Source organism: Saccopteryx leptura, chromosome 7, assembly GCF_036850995.1.
Source record: "Saccopteryx leptura isolate mSacLep1 chromosome 7, mSacLep1_pri_phased_curated, whole genome shotgun sequence".
NCBI lineage: Eukaryota > Metazoa > Chordata > Mammalia > Chiroptera > Emballonuridae > Saccopteryx > Saccopteryx leptura.
Window position 1 is genome coordinate 56,002,882 of NC_089509.1, and position 22,666 is coordinate 56,025,547.

A 22,666-nucleotide genomic window follows, 5' to 3' on the forward strand; every position below is an offset into this window, starting at 1 on the left:
CTCTGCCCCTCCCGGGGGTCGCTCTGCCGCGACCAGAGCCACTCTAGCGCCTGGGGCAGAGACCAAGGAGCCATCCCCAGCGCCCGGGCCATCTTTGCTCCAATGGAGCCTGGGCTGCGGGAGGGGAAGAGAGAGACAGAGAGGAAGGAAGGTGGGGTGGAGAAGCAAATGGGCGCTTCTCCTATGTGCCCTGGCCGGGAATCGAACCCGGGTCCCCCACACGCCAGGCCGACGCTCTACCGCTGAGCCAACCGGCCAGGGCCATTTTCTCAGGCTTTTATTGTCTCTCAAAAACTTCTGCTCATCTTTTTGTAATGTTTCTCTTTATGCTTTCACATTTCATCAATTTATTTATTTTAATTTAAAATTTCTTATAATAATAAACACTTTGCATGAACACAAACAAAAACTAACTCTGGCTAAGCATATTTGGCTGTGTCCTAGGGAATAGGCTGCTAGCTTTGAGCATTTTGTGTATTATGGTTATTAGTGTATTTTACAGTGGGAGTGGGGATTGTCTAGTGAATCAGTTAAATTAGAATAGATTAAGAAAGTTAATGCATGTATATGATAAATTCTAATAGTAAAGGTTTTGTGTAAGTATAAATACCTTCTTCAACAATATATTTAAATTTTGAGGATTGTTTTAAGGCTGAAGAAGTTTATGTGTGTTTTCTGTTTTTTCATTTTTGAAATACTGAACTAAAATTGTATTTACATATTCTTTGAATAGAAGAAAGCAATTAAATATATATCGCTTAATTTACAGATTTGACTGCTGATATGGAATGAGATTAATCTAGCAATAAAAATATCTTAGTGATTGGGACTGAAATATTGCATTATGTCATTAGAATCAAGAAAATAATATGGTTTTATAAACATAGTTCAATATCATGTATTATGTTGGACATGTGATAAAGATTATTATAATAATGTACTAAGAATTATGTTAACATTTTGTTTAATTCACTTAAGATGGGTCATTTTTTATTTCACATATGTGGAAATTGATTCAGAGTCTAAGTAAACATGGTTAAAGCCATCTAAGTATTATTAAATGGCAGGCTGGGGTTTGAATTTAGATGTCTCTGATTCTAAAATGTATATAATCTGTATCATTGGAAAGTTTTTGAAAAACTGATTTTTTGGGCTCTGTGTGTCTGTTTTAGATGAAGAAAATAGTTTACATGTGGTTGTGAACTGTGGAGAAGCATTACTGAAGAATAACACTTACTGGCCTCTTGTCAGTGATTTTATTAATATCCTTTCTCATCAAAGTGTGGCTAAGAGATTTTTGGAGGACCATGGTTTATTAGTTACATGGATGAACTTTGTCTCTTTCTTTCAAGGTATGAATTTTAATTTTTTGTTAATTTCTTTAGTTTAAAAAATGCCTAATGCAGAACTATCAAATACTAATTAAAAGATAATAGCACATCATTCAGGATACATTTGAAATGTCTCATTTGAATTAATTGATATTTGTAAGTACTTTAATAAAATATTCATGAAAATATATCAGTTATGAAAATGTCAAAATATTAAAAAGGAAACAATAAGAATGTGATTATTTTTAGTATTTTAAACCAAGAAGTATTTTTCTCCATGAAGATTCATAATGCTTTAATAAAAATTTTAACTAGCATCAATTAAAATAGTTTTGAATTTTTTACTTAATATATTATGTTACGTAATGACAATTTACAAAGTGTTTTTAAGAAAACCTAGTTTGTAAAGAGTTCCAAATGGACTGACTAGATTATTGTATTTTTAATAATTTACTTATTTCTATACATATTGCCATTAGTGTGTATATTAGAATATGTCATAGTAGGAAATATTTTATTTGATTTTTAATATGAAATCTTTTTATTTAGCAAGACTTATATCTGTTTTAATTTTTGCAAGGTATGAACTTAAACAAGCGAGAACTCAATGAGCATGTGGAATTTGAGTCTCAGACCTACTATGCTGCCTTTGCTGCTGAACTTGAGGCCTGTGCACAGCCAATGTGGGGGCTTTTATCACATTGTAAAGTTAGGGTATGTTCATTTCTGTTAATTTCTATATTTGCCTTTAAAACAGTTAAGAAAAAAAGATGTGAGAACACTGATTTGTTTACTTGTATATAATAATGTTGCAGTGTTTAATTCTGAACTCAGCTCTGTGAAAGCTGACTTGAGACAGTAATTATTATTCTTAGGTAAGTTGGAATTCATTTATATTGTCAGATCTTTCCAGCCTTCCCTAGTTGTGAATATGTCTCTATATTCATAATTACTGTTTCATTTACTCATTATCAGTTAGTTGCCTAATTCATCTTGTCTTTCAAGGGATGAGGATAGTTCTCAACAAAGTTTACACTTTTAAGATACCACGCACAAAATCAGTACACATTTCATACAGATTCCAGTGGTTTATTAAAAAATTTAAGGGTAACATAGCAGCAACATAAATTCTTATAATTGGGTAAGAAAATGCTTATTTGTAATTGCATGTATTTACGTCTTTCTGTACAATTATATACTTTACCTTTGTATTTTGAAGTATTGGTTTGATGGGTCTCCAGAATCCTTGAACAGTCCAGAAAAATGGAATCCCCTGATCCTTAAACTAAGGACTTGAGTAAAACTTTGCTATGTAGATACCATCAAGTCCAACCTGCTAACCTGTACCAAAAAGTATGATGACAAGATTTTATAGTGGAAATATTTTGAAGTCCTGGATTCTGTTGGGCTCTGCCTTTTTCTACTTAGGTGACTTGGTCAACCCATTTTAAACTATTTGAACATCTCAGTCAATTTTTTACCCCTTTTTAGGGGTAAAAAATTTTTTAGGAAAGCAAAATGAAGGACAGCAAAGCCTACTCTCCTTTCCAGTGTTATTGAGAGGCTCTCTTTTATATACTCTTTAAGTATATGTGTTTCTTTAAGCAAATTTATATTTTCTCACATGACTTCAGCTAGTCTCTAAATGCAGATGACTCACAACTTTGTTATAGTCTAGCCAGGTTCAAATTTCCAACAGTTCTGGTTACTCATGTAGATAATCCTTTTAGGTACATGTTTTCTCAGGTCCCTAACTAACTTTTTAAAATCATCTGTTCATACGGTGTCCTTTATGTTATTTAATGATATCTTTTTTTTTTTAATTCAGTGAGAGGAGGGGAGGCAGAAACAAACTCCTGCATGCACCCCAACCAATATCCACTCAGCAAGCCCACTAGGAGGTGATGTTCTGCCCATCTGAGGTGTTAACACTGTTGCTCAGCAACCGAGCTCTTCTTAGCGCCTGAGGCAGAGGCCATGGAGCCATCCTCAGCACCCAAGGCCAGCGTGCTCTAATCGAGTTGTGGCTGTGGGACGGGAAGAGAGAAAAAAGCGAGAAGGGAGGGGTGGAGAAGCAGATGGTTGCTTCTCCTGTGTGCCCTGGCTAGGAATTGAACCTGGGACATCCATATGCTGGGCTGATGCTCTACCACTGAGCCAACCGGCCAGGGCCTACTGGTGTCTTAAATGATGCAGTTATCTAATGTACAGACCTTCTCTTCTTGCTGTGCCAGCTTTGTTCAACCTGTATGAGATGCTATGAATTCTCTTCTATTCCAGAAACATCTCCCTTCCACTTCTTTTCCTCTATACTTTAAAAATCTGGGTTGTTAAGGCAATTTTTAAACTTGTTTTCCTGCCTCTATATTTTTTCTACTGTAATCTGTACCAATACTTGTTATTTTTCTAAGTTCTGTGGATATCTTTTTTTTTGCTTAAAAATTGCTTATCTTCTCATTTGTTTCCAGGATAATGTGTGAGTTTTCTATAGAGACATTTAAGATTCTCCACAATTTGCCCTTAACTTGTTTCTCATAATTCACCTCTTGTCTCCATACCTTCATTGGAGTACCATTCCTCAGTATGCAATGTTCTTTCTTTTCTTTTCTCTTTCATTTTAACGGAGTCATGTTTCTTACTTTACTAATTCTCAGAATACGTGGTTCCTTTTTACATACATACATATCTTTAAACATAAATAGTACATTCAAGGGAATAAGATGGGTAGATAAATTTAGGAAGCCAACAGTATAGAAGAAAAGGCCAGTTACCAGATTTTACAAATGATCATCTGAAATCCTTCTCTGGACATTCAACTTGATATGTTATCCTAAATATCCCATGTCACATGGTCCATCCACAAGGTCTTCCTTAGGATTCTGAAGCAGTCAGTAGCCATCTTGTCATTAAGATGGGTCCTGCCATCTCTACTTTGACCTTGAGGTGAGACTCCCACACAGTGGTCTGGGTCATCTTCTGGATCATTGGAGGAAAATGTTGGTGGAAGTTTCCCTGAACCAGGAGCTTTCTTTTTTAGTTCACTTCTAATTTTCTCATATTCATTTTTATTTTTTTAATTTCTCACTGAATAAGGACTAATTTTTTTTTTTCAGAGACAGAGAGTCACAGAGAGTCAGAGAGAGGGATAGATAGGGACAGACAGACAGGAACGGAGAGATGAGAAGCATCAATCATTAGTTTTTCGTTGCGACCCCTTAGTTGTTCATTGATTGCTTTCTCATATGTGCCCTGACCACAGGCCTTCAGCAGACCGAGTAACCCCTTGCTCGAGCCAGCGACCTTGGGTCCAAGCTGGTGAGCTTTTGCTCAAACCAGATGAGCCCACGCTCAAGCTGGCAACCTCGGGGTCTTGAACCTGGGTCTTCTGAATCCCAGTCTGACGCTCTATCCACTGTGCCACCGCCTGGTCAGGCTCAAATTCATTTTTTGATGCCAAAGGTTCCTCACATGATACAGCTGTTTCACTAATCTCTTGATAATTTTAATTCTGTTTCACTTGGCTGAGTTAAGACATGTTCATGCTGTTTTGTTTCAGAACATGTGAGATCTGTGGGAGGACTCTTCCTGCACTACCTCCTCTGACCCTCTCTCCTGCTGTAGCTTGCTGTGTCCAGCCTCCGGGTTTTTCTTTTCCTCATCCTCCCTTTCTTTCTCCTCTTCCTCCTCCTCTTCTACTTCAGGCTCATCCTTCATTCCCATTCAAGTTTGAGGGAGTTCGGGATGCTTGGGGGGTAACTTCCCTACTATTCCAGTTTTTAATTTGAATTTGCTTCTTCCTTTCATGGCACCAAAGAGAGGTAATATAAGCTTTTTAACTTTGTTTTCAGCATCTGTAGTCTGACTGTCAGTCTTTTTTTAGTTCTGGAATCTTTGCTGGCTTTACAGTTCTTATCAACCCTTTGAATCTCTGTTGTTGTTTCCTCAGTTTAAAGTTCTCAGGTGAAATTTCTTTTGGGACACACTGTCTGATGTAATCACTGGTTTTATTTCTAACATGATCTCATCTCAAGATTCCTGAGATGGTGACTCTGGTAGAGCTTTGCTTGAGGCTTTCATTCTCACTGAAATTTCAGAGTTGCTTTTAGCATCATTTAACTTTGCAACCTGTGATTTGAAATCCTTGACTTCTCATTAATCTTCCCAACTTTCTTCATTCAGTAAAGATGCTTCTCAAGCAGGCCATTCCAATCAAGAAATATGTCATCATCACTATCATAAAAGTCCATCTTCCCAGTTCTTCGCCGCTTTCCTTTCCTGAGATACCGCCTCCTGCTGCAGGAGGATCTCAACGTATTGAGGATTTGACAAGCTTCCAGTGAGCACTAGGTCATTGCTTCTGTTTCTCTCCTGAATGAATGGCCTCAGCCACCAGCTGTTTTCTGTGAATCATCCACAGGTAATCTTACCCTGCAGAGTCAAGTGCTTTGTCCCTGTTCATCAAATTCATATTCTAATTATTCTCCTTCTTGGTTAAAAAAAACCTGGAAGAGCCTCTTTTGGATTCTTTATATAAAAGACCTCTCTTTCCAGCTGAAACTCAAACAATGGGGTTCTCTCTAGCCTCTCCCTCTACAGCATCTTCTTCTATTCCCTGGGTGCAGCCCATTTCATCATCTCCCTTTCAGTGGTATCCATTTCCTCATACTCATCTGAGTCTTCTTCTAGCATCATTTTCTCCAACATCATTTGTTGCTTCTTGTGCAATTGCATTACTGTCAACTCGGATTCTGCCTCTTGGTCTTCCTCTAGTCCCTGAAGAAGAAAGAGCCAGTTTTACCACAGAAGTATAGAACACGCCTGCTGTGGACTTGGCAATAGGTGCAGGATGGGATGCGGGTTCTGTTAAGAGGGATGCCGTGGGTGCTTCCCAGATCAAGAAGGTAGAAGCCAGGCCGATGGCTGTCACATTCTCCATTGGGGCCGGATGCCCCATGCTGCAGCATGGTGTGGTGCCTAGACACCAAAGGATGCTCCAGGCATGTCACGGACAGATCCCGAAAAGGCAGCAGCTGGTCCCTTACAAGCTATGGGTGCCGAGTATTGTGCTGCCCTTCAGGGTCTATAGGTTTGGACTGTGGTAGAGTTCCCTCCCAACCCCTCTGCCAATGCTGACTCTTGATAAGGGGAAGAGTCTGGGCAAGGCGCTTTGGAGCAGGAGCCACTGTGGTGGGCCACCTGCAATATTCTTTCTTGATTTCTGTGCTTTTGTTCAAGCTAGCCCCTTTTTGGCATGTGCTCTCTCATTCTTTCTGCTTAGTCCAGTGCTTCTTTTACATGAAAATCATGTGGGAAGCTTTAAAATTCATGTGCTTAAACCCCATTGTCAGAGATTTTGATTTAATTGATGTGCAGTAGGATCTCAGCAGTGATTCTAACCAGTGTGAAGAACCATGAGTGTTAGATTTTCTAAAATTCTACTCATAAGAATCATCTGATATGTAATCTGCTCATTTAACTTCTTCTAGTCAGATTTGTGATTTCAGTCCCAGTGTTTTTATAATACCCTGTTTGATCTCCACTATAGCATTTAGCAATAAACTGTCATATAGTATGAGGTTTGTTTGTTCATTCATTCAAAAATATTTACTGGATGCTGTTCTGTGCTAGATACTACCTAGATTCTTGGGGTTTTGATGTTGAACCAAATAGATGTGATTCTTCCCCTCATGGAGCAGTTTGATAGGGGAGATAGACACTAAGTAAGTAAACACATAGATTTATTTTGTAAACTTTAGAGGATAATAACAGATTGCTGTGATGGTAATGAATATGGAGATTAATTAGATTTGAGGACCCGGGAAGACCTTTTTGAAGGAAGAATATGAAAGAGCTAGTTTATGAATAATAAACAGGGGTTAGTGGGGGTAGTAGGAGAGATAGACTGGAATAGCCACTGATTGATCCTGGACCCACAGAGTAGAACATGGAATTGGAGAGATTGGCAGAGATAAGATGATTAAAGCAGGTCCTTATAGATCATGTTAATGAACCTTGAATTTAATTTTAAGAAGGAATCAGTGAAGATTTTATATTGATTTTTTTTTTTGTTTTTGAGACAGAGAGAGACAGGAGGGGAGAGAGGGAGGAGATGAGAAGCATCAACTTGTAGTTGCTTCCCTTCAGTTGTTCATTGATTGTTTCTCATAAGTGCCTTGACTGGAGGACTCAAACTGAGCCAGTGACCCCTTGCTCAAGCCAGTGACCTTGGGCTCAAGTCAGTGTGACCTTGGGCTTCAAGCCAGTGGCCTTTGGACTCAAGCCAGCAACACTGGGATCATGTTGATGATCCTGCGCTCAAGCTGACAAAGCCCGCACTCAAGCCCATGGGCCTGCACTCAAGCCACCGACCTTGGGGTTTTGAATCTGGGACCTGAGCATCCTGGGTCAGCTCTATCCACTGCACCACCACCAGTCAGGCCAGTGAAGATTTTTAAACAGAGGTTTGATGTGATCAGTTTTACTTTTAAAAGATCATTGTAGTTGTTGGGAATATCTACATGATTGAGGAGAGTGTGGGGAACATCAGACAAGAAGCTCATAAACCAGTTAAGATGCTGTGATAACAGTCTAGTTAGGAAACTCAGATTTGAAATTCAAGGTGTATTCAAGATGCCTTTTAGATGTTGAAGTTGTGTTTTGGAGTAACAAACAGTAGACTTAGTGATGGGATGTATGTTGTTGATGAGTGAGAAAGACTTGGGGTAACTTATGTACAGAGATAGAAAAGATTGATAAAAAATTAGGTTTAGAGAGGTTATAGTTAGTTTTAGATGCTAAGTTTGGGATGCCTATGAAACATCCACGTGGGAATAGTGAATAGGCAGTTGGAATATATGAGATGGAATGAGTCGGGATATATGGCTATATGAGTCTTGTGTTCAAAAGAGAAGTCTGAACTAAGGTATACATTTTAGACCCTTGGGAATGTAGATGATATTTATCATTGGCAATGGGATGAGATAAAGTAGGAAGAGAAGAGCAATGGGCCTTGAAGAAAGAACTTAACATTTAGATATGGAGAGAAAGGAGAAACACCAGATTTCAGTATCATGTAAACCAACAGAATTCAATGATTTAGGAGGGTGGGTAGGATGTTGATATGAAATAAAGACGTTATTTTAGGAGTAGTATTCTGCACCTGTTTTGAGGATGAATTTGGATTATGAAGCTGGGGTTATGTAATAGCAAGAAATCATTGTTTTCAGGCAGTAGTTTATTTTTTAGCTTTGAAAGCCAAGATTGCAATGTGTTATGGTTTTGTTAACCTTCGAAGTGAGAGAAGAGAGAGAAAACAAGCTCACATTGATCTGGTAGTATCTGAAAGAGTAGTTTCTCAGTTATTGGAATTTCTAGTTCCTAGCTAAAATGTTCTTCTGAGCACTTTCAGTATGCCAGACATTGTTCTTTACTTTTTATGTTATATTCTTTTTTTTTTTTTTTTTTTTTAAAAAAATACGCTTCACGAATTTGCGTGTCATCCTTGTGCAGGGGCCATGCTAATCTTCTCTATATCGTTTTAGCATATGTGCTGCCGAAGAGAGCACTAATGTTATATTCTTATTTAATCCTCATTATATCTCATATGAAGTAAATATATCATTCTTTTATAGGTTAAATAATTTGTCTATGTCACACAGCTACAAATCAAAGCCGAGTTTGAAAACAAATCCATTTGATTTTAGAACCAGTGGTCTTAACCACTTTATTATAATTGTTTCATAAGAAAGAAAATCTTTAGCAGTAGTATTGTCAGGTTTATAAATGTAAATTAGAGGAAATACAATTATTTAAAGTAAAATGCTATTTTTTGTGTTTATATTCCATAAGTATTAAATTGAGAACTAAAGAATTAGCAATCAAAAAGGGAACTTCAACTAATAGCTTATTTGTATGGTTGCCTTGGGTTCTGTTCAGTTCTTTTTTTTTTATAAATAAATTTTTATTTTAATGGGGTGACATCAATAAATCAGGGTACATATATTCAAAGAAAACATGTCTAGGTTATCTTGTCATTCAATTCTGTTGCATACCCATCACCCAAAGAGATTGTCCTCCGTCACCTTCTATCTAGTTTTCTTTGTACCCCTCCCCCTCCCCTTCCCCCTCCCCCTCCTTCCCTCTTTCCCTCCTTCCCTCCCCCCGCCCCCCATAACCACCACACTCTTGTCCATGTCTCTTAGTCTCGTTTTTATGTCCTGCCAATGTATGGAATCCCTGCAGTTCTTGTTTTTTTTTTTTGTTTTTTTTTTTTGATATACTTATTTCACTCCGTATAATGTTATCAAGATCTCACCATTTTGTTGTAAGTGATCCGATGTAATCATTTCTTATGGCTGAATAGTATACCATGGTGTATATGTGCCACATCTTCTTTATTTAGTCTTCTATTTTTTTTTACAGTGATTAAAGCCTTTAAGCAAACTCTTGGCCAATACAGCAAGAATCCATAAAAGAGTAGTGTCCTTAACATGTTCACCAAGTTCAAGTTGGCCCCAACACCATGCCAAATCCCTGAAAAATGCAACCCAACCCCAGTTCAGTCTGTTAGGAGCTGTCACAAGGAGCAGGAGTCCAGAAAAGTCCACAGCCAGGAAAAGTCTGCATGGCACTGGAATTGTTGCCACAATTCTATACTTTGCAGCTTATGTCCAAGTCCCAATGACTGCTGCTTCTAGCTGGTAATGATTAAGGTAGACTGGAAAAGCCATCTGCAGCATGTGTGGAGATGGAGCTTCTGTTCTCCTCTGCCTGGAGAGATGAGACCAGGTTGCTTTTCCCTGGAGCTCTGCGACTGTGGCTTGGTAAAGAGACCTTGGGATACACTAAGCTGGGTGGCAAAGGTAGATTCATAATAGAAGTTGGCAAAAGGGGAAAAGAGAGCTCTAAATTAGGAGTAGGTCCCAGCCTGAAATATGAGTGGGGCATTGAGGTAGGAGGAGTAAAGGAAACACTATATATTAAAGCAGCAGAAAATAGGACTATCAACACCCACAACACAGATCTTTGAGGGAAGAATAAAAAACCTGACTATTCAGGCAAGACATGGTTAAGTGGCCCTTGTGCAAATGAGATCAGTTTACCTGCTTCTTGGAAGAAATACCCTAGGCTCGTCCACAGTGTCGTAGATGGGGCCGATGGCTCTGGGCACCTTCAGCCTTCAGTGGCTAACCCCAGCATTCTGGGCAAGGTTAGGTCATAGGTGGCTGGAGCAGGGCTGGAAGAGACTGAACTCTCCCTTAGAGGAGCGAGGGGGAAGCCTACCTTCCAGTGTCCCTGTTTCCTCACAGCAGAGGCATGTAAGTATGGCAGGCTTTAGCTCAATGACCTTCCTTTCCACTATTGAAGCAGGACCCAGATGGCATCCTATGAGACCCCTTTGGGGCGTTGGAGCCTTTAAGGGCATATCCTAAAAGCTGGTAGTTCCCCTGATCTCTATTGGGCTTTTTCTGCCTCTAGGTATCTTAAAAGCCATGCTCAGAAGATCTCGCTGAGGGGTTTGAGGATCCCCATCCGCCTATATAAATCTTTTCCATATATCTGGAACTATTTGAAAAACAAAACAAAACAGTGTTATTAGCTGGATCAAATAAAGAAGGTAGTAGTTTGCAGGCGGAAAAGATTTGGCATCTCCTGTTCATCAGCATTCAAAAGAAATTAAAACAAATTTTTTTTTTTTTAAGTAAAAAGCATGATATGGTAGACCCGTAGGAGTTCCAGGATATGACTACCCCCTTTTAAATTTTTTTTTTAAAATTGACCTTAAAATATTTGCTGGGTACACTTTAATAATACCTTAACTTTAAAGATTGTAAGAATGACAAAATACAGTAAATGCTTTTGCTCCATATGCAGGAGCATTTTCAGTTTAACCAGTTTAGGAAATCCAATAATAGAACAATGCATACAGACAATGAGCTATAACATGCTTAGCAGCCTCTCCTGTTCTGACAGAGGTTACTATAAATCCAGAATATGTATCCACTGTAACGGGGACATAGGACTGTTTGTCAAATGAAGGTATATGAGTAACATCCATTTGCCAAAGTTATCCTGGTAGGGGTCCTTGAGGGTTAACTCCAAATGAAGGGGCAGATTGTAGTATAGGACCCCTTGGACAGGATTTCCCAATCTGCCGTGCTGCTTCCCGAGAAAGTTGAAACTGTTTACACAGGGCTGCAGCGTTCTGGTGATGAATAGTATGAGACTGAATTGATCGATCTGTCATGGTTGCTCCAAATAATTTTCTTTTGGGTAGCTTGATCAACAAGGGCATTCCTAGGCCCTGGCTGGTTGGCTCAGTGGTAGAGCATCAGCCTGGTGTGCAGGATTCCCAGGTTCGATTCCCAGCCAGAGCACACAGAAGAAGCGCCCATCTGCCTCTCCACCCCTTCCCCTCTCCTTCCTCTCTGTCTCTCTCTTCCCCTCCCACAGCCAAGGCTCCACCGGAGCAAAGCCACCCTGGGCGCTAAGGATGGCCCTGTGGCCTCTGCCTCAGGCACTAGAATGGCTCTAGTTGCAACAGAGCAACACCCCAGATGGGCAGAGCATTCCCCCTTGGTAGGCGTGCTGGGTGGATACCGGTCGGGCGCATGCGGGAGTCTGTCTGACTGCCTCCCCATTTACAACTTCAGAAAAATACACACACACACACACACACACACACACAGAAAGAAAAGAAAAAAGAAAAAGAAAAAAGAAGAAAAGAAAAGAAAAGAAAAGAAAAAAAAGGACGTTCCCTTGTGCTAAAGGTCCAGGGAGCATGGAGTGAGCTCGAGTATGTCCTATAAAACATGGAGCTCTATGTTGACATACAAGTCTTTGAAGAAGGATAACTGCTGAAATAGTTCATCAGCATTTGTCCCTAAGACAGCAGTCTTTATAGTGGAAACACCATAAGTAAATATTTGCTGTCTATATATAGATTAAAGGAGGAATATGGCAAATGCTGAAAAGCCATGATCATGGCATATAATTCTAGACTTTGAGCTGATTTTAAGTTGACAGTTTCAGTATAAAGTTGTCCATTGATTTGCAAGAGCGATTTGCCATTTAGTGGAAGTTTCCCAGAGCCATTGTTGTTGATCCTTTGAAAAATGGAACAACAATAATTTTGAGGCTCAAAACCTATAAGCTGTAAGGGTCGCCTATGCCCCTGTATAATCTAGGAGGCAACAAAATCAAAATATGGAAGTGTATTATATGGGCTATTAGATGGTTCAATGTGCCTAAGCTGTAGCTGCTCTTCTACCAATTGAGCAGCTGCCCTAAGTTTCTCCTGAGAAAAGATCCATTGGTCTACCATACAGGATTATCTGATTTCCAAGTAATTGGGTCTGCACAATGCATTATTGAGGTAGCAGGAGCTACCAAGGCCCCTATGCTAAATTTTGATATCCTAATCCACACCTTCTGATATTAGGTGCCACTTCTATGGGGGTGATAATTCCCTGTTCTTTCCCTTGACCCTTGGTGGGCAAAAATCCCCGATCAAGCATCTGAGTACTGATTACACCATTAGGACTGACAAGCAACACTCCCATATTTTTCAAAACATCTCTACCTCACAAATTAATTGGCCATCCAGGGAGCACATAAGGCTTAAAAAATCCAGAATGACCTTCTTAATCTTCCCAATGTAGAAAACTAGAACTTTGTTGAGGGGATTTACTCTGCCCTATACCTTGTAATTCTGTGGCTGCTGCATGAGTGGGCCAGGAAGGAGGCCAGTGTAGCTTAGCAATAACAGATACATCAGCTCCAGTATCTAAAAGTCCTTTAAATTTATGCTCATGTATCATTAGTTCAATTTCAGGGCGTTCCTGACCTATTTTTTAAAAAAATCCAATTGGCAAAATCAGAGGAGCCAAATCACCAATTTGCTTGGGGCCTCTTTTGCAGGATGTGGCCTGAGAAGCAGAGTTAGCATCCTTATACTATTCTTCTAACTGTCTGAATTAGCCGTGGACACATTCTTTTTTTTTTAGGTTAATTTTGATGGGGTGACATTGATAAAATTGTCTTCTGTCACCTTCTAACTGGTTTTCTTTGTGCCCCTCCCCTCCCCCAACCCCCTCCCTCTCCTCCCCCCACCCTGTAACCCCAACATGTTGTCCATTTCTCTGAGTCTCATTTTTATGTCCCACCTATGTATGGAATCATATAGTTCTTAATTCTTTCTGATTTACTTATTTCGCTCAGTATAATGTTATCAAGGCCCATCCATGTTGTTGTAAAAGATCCGATGTCATCATTTCTTATGGCTGAGTAGTATTCCATAATATATATATATATATATATATATATATATATATATATATATATATATATATATATACACACAAAAGCTTTTTTAATCCACTCGTCCTCTGATGGACACTTGGGCTGTTTCCAGATCTTTGCTATTGTGAACAATGCTGCCATAAACATGGGGGTGCATATCTTCTTTTGAAACAGTGCTATGGTGTTCTTGGGGTATATTCCTAACATTCCTAACAGTGGTATAGCTGGGTCAAAAGGCAGTTCGATTTTGAATTTCTTGAGGAATCTCCATACTGTTTTCCACAGTGGCTGCACCAGTCTGCATTCACACCAGCAGTGCAGGTGGGTTCCCTTTTCTCCACATCCTCGCCAGCACTTATTCTGTGTTATTTTATTGATGAGCGCCATTCTGACTGGTGTGAGGTGATATCTTATTGTGATTTTAATTTGCATTTCTCTAATCATTAGTGATGTTGAGCATTTTTTCATATGCCTATTGGCCATCTGTGTGTCCTCTTTGGAGAAGTATCTATTCATTTCTTTTGCCTATTTTTGGATTGGATTGTTTGTCTTCCTGGTATTAAGTTTTACAAGTTCTTTATAAATGTTGGTTATTAACCCCTTATCAGACGTATTGTCAAATATATTCTCCCATTGTGTAGTTTGTCTTTTTATTCTGTTTTTTTTTTTGTCTTTAGCTGTGCAGAGCTTTTTAGTTTGATAAAGTCAGATTTATCTGTCTTTTATTTCACTTGCCTGTGGAGACAAATCGGCAAATAAATTGCTGCGAGAGATGTCAGAGAGCTTACTGCCTGTTTTCTTCTAAGATTCTTATGGTTTCACGGCTTACATTTAAGTCTTTTATCTATTTTGATTTTATTTTTGTGAATGGTGTAAGTTGGTGGTCTAGTTTCATTTTTTTGCAGGTACCTGTCCAATTTTCCGAACACCATTTGTTGAGGAGGCTATCTTTACTCCAATGTATGCTCTTATCTCCTTTGTCAAATATCAGTTGTTGATAAAAGTGTGGGTTTATTTCTGGGTTCTCAGTTCTGTTCCATTGATCTATTTGCCTGTTCTTATGCCAGTACCATGCTGTTTTGAGTACAATGGCCTTATAATATAACTTGATATCCGAAAGTATGATACCTCCCGCTTTATTCTTCTTTTTCAAGATTGCTGAGGCTATTCGTGTTCTCTTTTGGTTCCATATAAATTTTTGGAATATGTGTTCTATATCTTTGAAGTAAATCATTGATATTTTAATCAGTATTGCATTGAATTTATAAATTGCTTTGGATAATATAGACATTTTAATGATGTTTATTCTTCCTAACCATGAGCATGGTATATGCCTCCACTTGTTCGTATCTTCCTTGATAAACATTTCTTTTATCAATGTTTTATAATTTTCTGAGTACAAGTCTTTAATCTCCCTGGTTAAATTTATTCCTAGATACTCAATTTTTTTGGTTGCAATGGTAAAGGGGATTGATTCCATGATTTCTCTTTCTGACAGTTCATTGTTAGTGTATAAAAATGCCTCTGATTTCTGAGTATTGATTTTATATCCTGCCACCTTGCCGAATTCATTTATCAGGTCTAGTTTTTTGACTGAGACTTTAGGGTTTTCTGTATACAATATCATATCATCTGCAAATAATGATAATTTTACTTCTTCTTTTCCAATTTGGATGCCTTTTATTTCTTTTTCTTGTCTGATTGCTGTGTCTAGGACTTCCAGAACTATGTTGAATAAGAGTGGTGAAAGGGGGCACCCCTGCCTTGTTCCTGATCTTAAGGGGATTGCTTTTAATTTTTGTCCATTGAGTATGATATTGGCTGTGGGTTTGTCATAGATGGCCTTTATCATGTTGAGGTATGTTCCCTGTACTCCCACTTTGCTGAGAGTTTTGATCATAAATGGGTGCTCGATTTTATCAAATGCTTTTTCTGCATCTATTGAAATTATCATGTGGTTTTTCTCCTTCCTTTTATTTATGTGATGAATCACATTGATTGATTTGTGAATATTGTACCAGCCTTGCCTCCCAAGAATAAATCCCACTTGATCATGGTGTATGATTTTTTTCATATATTGCTGGATCTGGTTTGCTAATATTCAGTTGAGTATTTTTGCATCTAAATTCATCAGGGATATTGGCCTATAATTTTCTTTCTTTGTGTTGTCTTTGCCTGGTTTGGAATCAGAATTATGCTCGCCTCATAAAAGGAGCTTGCATGTCTTCCTTCCTCTTGAATTTTTTGAAATAGCTTGAGAAGGATAGGAGTTAGTTCTTCATTGAATATTTGGTAGAATTCACTTGTGAAGCCATCAGGCCCAGGACTTTTCTTTTTGGGGAGTTTTTTGATAGCTGTTTCAATCTCATTTGTTGTAATTGGTCTGTTTAGGTTTTCTGATTCTTCCAGATTGATTTTTGGAAGATTATATGTTTCAAGGAATTTGTCCATTTCATCTAGGTTGTCTAGTTTTTTGACATACAGTTCTTCATAGTATTTTCTTACAATATTTTGTATTTCTGTTGTGTCAGTTGTTATTTCTCCACTCTCGTTTCTAATTTTATTTATTTGAGACCTCTCTCTTTTTTTCTTGGTGAGTCTGGTTAAAGGTTCATCGATCTTGTTTACCTTTTCAGAGAACCAGCTCCTGGTTTCATTGATCTTCTGTATTGTTTCTTTAGTCTCTATGTCATTTATTTCTGCTCTGATCTTTATTATTTCCTTCCTTCTACTAGCTCTGGGCTTTACTTGCATTCTTTTTCTAGTTCTTTTAGATGTAGGGTCAAGTTGTTTATTTGAGCTTTTTCTAGCTTCTTGAGGTATGCCTGTAAGCTATAAACTTCCCTCTCAGAACTGCTTTTGCTGTGTCCCATAAATTTTTTTGTGTGTGTGTCCCATAAATTTTCAGTTGATGTATGCTCATTATCATTTGTTTCTAGGAATTTTTAAATTTCTTCTTTGATCTCATTGTTTACCCATTTGTTATTTAATAACATGCTATTTAGTTTTCAAGTATTTGAGTATTTTTCAGTTTTTCTGTTGTGGTTGATTTCTAGTTTAATGCAATTGTGATTAAAGAAAGTGCTTGATATGATTTCAATCTTCTTAAATTTGTTGAGACCACTTATGTGCCCTAACATGTAGTGTATTCTAGAGAATGTACCATGAGTGCTTGAAAAGAATGTATATTCTGCTGCTTTAGGGTGAAATGTTCTGAAGATATCTATTAAATCGAGTTGATCTAATATGTCCTTTAAGTCTGCTGTTTCTTTGTTATTTTTCTTTCTTGAGGATCTATCTAATGATATTAATGGGGTATTGAAATTCCCTACTATTATAGTATTGCTGTTGATCTCGCCCTTTAAGTCCATCAAAGTCTGCTTTATATATTTAGGTGCTCCTATATTAGGTGCGTACATATTTATAATGCTTATATCTTCCTTTTGGATTGCTCCCTTTATCATTATGTAGTGACCTTCTTTATCTCTAACTATGGTCTTTGTTTTAAAGTTCATTTTGTCTGATATAAGTATTGCTACCCCAGCTTTTTTTTAGTTTTCATTTGCGTGAAATATTTTTTTCCATCCTTTTATCTTCAGTCTGTGTGCATCTTTTGATTTAAGGTGTGTCTCTTGTAGACAGCATATGTGTGGGTCCTGTTTTCTTATCCACGCAGCTACCCTATGTCTTTGATCGAATCATTTAATCCATTTACATTTAAGGTTATTATTGATATGTAATTGTTTATTGCCATTTTATTCTTTAAAACTGTATTCCTCTTTTGCTATATTCTTTTTCTTCTTTGATCTGTTTACAACAGGTCCCTTAGCCTTTCTTGCAGCCTTGGTTTGGTTGCAGTGAATTCCTTGAGTTTTTTTTGTCTGTAAAGCTTTTTATTTCTCCTTCAATTTTAAATGATAGCCTTGCTGGATAAAGTAGTCTTGGTTGTAGGCTCTTGTTCTGCATTACTTTGAATATTTCTTGCCATTCCCTTCTGGCCTCAAGTGTTTTTGTTGAGAAGTCAGAAGTCATCCTTATGGGGGCTCCTTTATAGGTGCTAGTCTTTTTTTCTCTAGCAGCTTTTAATATTTTCTCTTTATCACTTAGCTTTGGTATTTTAATTATGATGTGTCTTGGTGTTGGTTTCTTTGGGTTTCTCCTTAATGGAGTTCTCTGTGCTTCCTGAACATGTGAGATGTTTTCCTGCCTTAATTGGGGGAATTTTTCCGCTATAATATGTTTGAACAAAGTCTCTATCCCTTGTTCTTTCTCTTCTTCTTCAGGAACCCTTATGATGCGGATGTTATTTCTCTTCATGTTGTCACAGAGCTCTCTTAGAGTTTCCTCAGACTTTTTGAGTCTCTTTTCTTTTTTCTGCTCTGCTTCCGTGCCTTTATTTATCATGTCCCCTAACTCACTGATTCGATTCTCTGCTTCATCCATCCTGCTTTTAATTCCTTCCATTGTATTCTTTATTTCAGATATTGTATTTGTCATTTCTGACTGATTCTTTTTTATTATTTCAATGTCCTTTTTTATATTTGTTATCTCTTTATTTAGGTTTTCGTAATGGCCTTCTATGGTTGTTCTAATATCTTTGAGCATCCTAACAATCGTTATTTTAAACTCTGCATCTGGTAATTTGGTTATATCTGATTCACTTAGGTCCTTTTCTGGGGATTTCTCTTGGTTTATTTGTGTTGTATTTCTCTTCCTCCGCATTTTCTCTTCACGGGAGTGGCTGTGATCACGTGCTCAGGTGCACAAGCGTTGGTGGCCTTGGCCTTTGCCCTGCCCCCATGTGTGACGTTATGCTCGGTCCTGAGGGCACTGGCGATTACCTTTGCTCAGCTGCTGGTCTCTGCCTGTTTCTGGACTTTCGCCCCGCCCTTGCAGGAGGAGCCTGCTCGTGGAACGGCTGCTAGCTTTGGCTCTACCAGCCAGGCAGGACTGCGTGTCCATGCTCAGCTCAGTAGCGGAACTCAGCCTGTTCTGGGCTTTTGGCTACACCCCTGCGGGAGGAGCTGGCTCCCAAGTCAGACCACAAGCCTGGGTTGCACAGGCGGGGCAAGGCCATGCTCCTGCGCCCTTGCACAGGGGCTGGTCTCCACCCTTTCTGGGGTTCCTGCCCTTCTCCCACAGGCTGGATTACAGGCTGCCAGCAGCTGGACTTGACCACTTTTACACGGCCCAATCTCCCCAGCCAGGCAAGACTGAGCTCACACTTGAGCCCAGTGGTGGCCAGCCAGCTTCCGCCCCTGCCTACAGAACCACTCCTCCATATCCTGCTGCCGCCTGCCCTCCGGCGAGCCCTGAGCCGCATGGGTGCGGGCACTGCAGCTCAGACCCTAACACTCACTACTGTAGACCCGAAAGCTCCTTCCTTCTAAGCAACTCTGCTCTGAGTGCCGCAGGGGAGCTTGTTTGGCTGCTCTCCTGCTTCCCTTTGCTGGTATTGCTGTTTCCAGGGGAAATATTCACTTCAGATTTGGGGCGTGACTCGTCCCAGGGGTTAGGGTGGCTATCTCCCCAAATGTTTCTCCCTATGCCTCCTAAATTACACTCTCTTCCTGCTACTCTGGTACTCTCCTCTCTCCCTGACCCCCAGAGCCCCGGGTGAGTGGTTGTGAGAGAGGTGTTCTGCGGGGTCCCTTTAAGAAGAATCCTGGGTCTGAGAAATCAGACTCTTTCTCACAAACAGTATCCTGACTTGTTTCCAGCTAAATACTGTCCTTATGCCTCTTCTAGGCTCTGGGGCTGCAGGCTGGGGCTTTGTTCCTGGGGCTCAGGACCTTCCCCTCTCTGCTAAACTCATTTCCTGCCATGTGAGTCTCTCCCGGCTGCCGTTTGCTCTGGGGAGCTGGGCAGCCCTCTCTGCGTTTCCGTTTTTCCTACCAGTCTCGGTGTGGCTTCTTCAGTGTTCCTTGGTTGAAGAGTCCTCTTAGTTTAGTCCAAAGTTGGTTTTTCCAGATGATAGTTCTTAAAATTAGTTTGTAATCCACTTTGATTCTGGGAGGTAGATGTTGGTACGTCCACCTACTCTGGCGCCATCTTGTCTTCCCCTCTGTTCAGTTCTTGAAAATGGTAAGAGCCAGTTAAATAAGTAATACTAGACTTATTAATAATAGAATGGCTAAAGGATGGCTCATTGCTAGAACATTATTAATTTTTGCTTTTGAACAGAATAAACAAGCTATAATATCTTCATCTAGTGTGAACTTTGGGTTACTGCAGACTTGACAGAATTTGAGTTTGGCCATGTCTCTTTGGAATACTTTACTTGTCATATGTAGTACTAGAATATGGCACAGAGCATTTTACAAACATTATTTCATTGGCTTCTTCATAACAGCATTAGGAGGTAGGTAGTATTAATTCCCATATTTACATATGGAGAAATGGAGACTCATAAAATTTTAGTTATTTGCTAAAGAGAATAAAACTAGCAAGTAGTTAGCATGCATACTGAATTTTTTTGGGTGGGTGTGTTAGTGGTAGGGAGATGGGAGAGAGATGATCTAAACAGATTTTTAAATATGCTGTATTTAGGAATGGAATTAATTGCCACCTTTTGAAAGAGTCTTGATACCCACTTTTTAAATTGTTCTCCAGAAGGATTGAGTCAGTTTATACTGATGTCAAGAAGGTATAATGTTATTCCTTTGCCCAAGACCTTGATAAAATGGGAGAACATTTGGTTTTAGAAAGTTTCTTTATTCATTATTTATCTGCCAGTTTAGTTTGGTTATGACAGATATTTATGGTAACTTGTGAGTACCATTACATTTTCTTTTTCTGTAAGAGGTAGGGAACAGATTGTGTAAAATTATGTCATAAAGATAAATCTTATATGGGATAGATAAAACTAGGGTGACTATTGGAAAGAAAACTAAATATGTGATATTTGGTATGGACAGTATCAGAAATAGGTGGAGGTAGGAGTGAACTTACATAGTAATATCAGGGAAGAATTAATGGGCCCTGGAGACTGAGCAGGGTGAAGGAGAAGTCAACAATGAATGTGGAACTTAGCTTTCTTTAAAGGCCCAGAGTAATTTACGTATGTAAAACATATTTACATATATATTTAAAATTCACATAACATAAATTCACCATTTTAACCTTTTTAAAGTATACAATTTAAGTAGTTTATAGTATATTCACAAAATTGTACGACCATAACCACTAATTCCAGAACATTTTCATTACCTGCTCCCCCCCACCCCCGCCCCTGCCCAAGAAACCTCATATCTCTCAATTTTCACCTCTTTTCACCCCTTGGAAACCACTGATCTCTCTTCTGTCTGTATGAATTTACCTAATTTGGACATTTCATATAAATGGAATTCTACAATATTTGGCTTTTTGTGTCTGGCTTCTTTCACTTAGCATAATGTTTTCATGGTCAACTGTGTTGCAGCATGTATTAATCAGTACTTCATTTTTTTTTATGGATGAATGGTATTCCATCATATAGCTATATCAATTTTAATTTCTATTTATGGGTTGATTACATTTTTTTGGCTACTATGAATAAGGCTTCCGGGAACATTTGTATACAAGTTTTTGTGTGAATATATATGCTTTTTTTCTTTTTTTTAATTCAGTGAGAGGAAGGGAGGCAGAGACTCTTGCATGTGCCCTGACTAGGATCCACCCAGCAAGCCCATTAAGTGGCGATGCTCTGCCCATCTGGAGTGTTGCTCTGTTGCTCAGCAACTGAGCTCTTCTTTGCGCCTGAGGCAGAGGCCATTGAACCATCCTTAGTGCCCAGGGCCAGCTTGCTCCAATTGAGCCTTGGCTGCAGGAGGTGAAGAGAGAGCGAGAGAGAAGGGGAGGTGGAGGGGTGGAGAAGCAGATGGTTGCTCTGTGTGCCCTGACCCGGAATCAAACCTGGAGCATCCACATGCTGGGCCAATACTCTACCACTGAGCAAACCAGCTATGGCCATATTTATACTTTTAATTCTTTTGTGAGAATTACTTGGTAGTCCTGAGAATTTCAGTTTCTACATTTCTATTGCAAGCAGAGATATTCAGAGGCACTTACAGTAGTCATATGTTCTACTCTTTTATTATTATTATTATTATGTATTATTATTTTCTTCTTTTCCAAGTGAGAGAAGGGGAGATAGACTCCCAAATGCACCCCGACCAAGATCCACTTGGCAGCCCCCGTCTGGGGCCAATGCTCTGCCCATCTGGGGCCATGCTCACAACCAAGCTATTTTTAGTGCCTGAGGCTGTCGGGAGCCGACCCACAACTGCTGGCTGACAAGGTCACAGCAGAAGAAGACCCACAACTGCTGGCTGACAAGGTCACAGCAGAAGAAGATCAAAAACTGCTGATTGACAAAGTCACAGCAGAGAATACCAATGGCTGCGGGGTGACAAAGTCACTGCAGTGAAGACCAATGGCTGTGGGGTGACAAAGTCACTGCAGTGAAGACCAATGGCTGTGGGGTGACAAAGTCACCACAAAGGATAGGCACAACGATACTCCCCCCTTTGACTTTTTAAATTAATCTGGCCTTATATCCCCCCTTTTCTGGGTGTGTGCTATTATTTGTGGCACAGGGATAATAGTACCGTGCTTTCCCTGTAGATTCGTAGTGATTTCTTTGGAAATGAGACAGAGGGTGTGAGTTCCACAGAAAAGCCTGTAAGCCCCTTGAACTGGGCTCATAGACATAAGAGGCTGGCTATGATATCCCTCGTAAAGGGTTAAGTCTGTAGAAGAATTCCTTCTTAATCATGTTAAAAAGAATAAATTGTGACTTAGGAGGCAGTGGCTGTGCACAGAGCACCCTTTGGCCTTCACTTAACATTTTTTCCTCCCTAGCCTTTTCATGTGATAAGTAGAGAAACATTCCTTTCTTCCTGCTTATTTGATCTGCAAATAGTGGTATATTCTGAGAAGAATAGAGTCAAAACTTAACTAGTGTTTAAATAAAATGTAGGAAGTAATAACAGTTAATGTCTTGTGTTGCTGCTGGGCTATCTTGCAAGTGCACTCTGCATATCTTTGGGTGAAAG

At 39.2% G+C, this 22,666-nt stretch overlaps 1 protein-coding gene and 2 pseudogenes across 1 annotated transcript in view; 1 reads left to right on the forward strand and 2 right to left on the reverse strand.

Moving 5' to 3' along the window:
* UBR3 (ubiquitin protein ligase E3 component n-recognin 3) overlaps nt 1-22,666 on the forward strand; it is a 236,238-nt gene that overhangs the window by 81,399 nt on the left and 132,173 nt on the right. The window contains exons 9-10 of the mRNA XM_066345546.1: nt 1,173-1,352; nt 1,912-2,045. Of these exons, the coding sequence (XP_066201643.1) occupies nt 1,173-1,352; nt 1,912-2,045 (314 nt within the window). The remainder of the gene's footprint in view (nt 1-1,172; nt 1,353-1,911; nt 2,046-22,666) is intronic.
* Nucleotides 5,680-18,954, reverse strand: LOC136378677 (kanadaptin-like; annotated as a pseudogene).
* Nucleotides 8,799-8,896, reverse strand: LOC136379203 (U6 spliceosomal RNA; annotated as a pseudogene).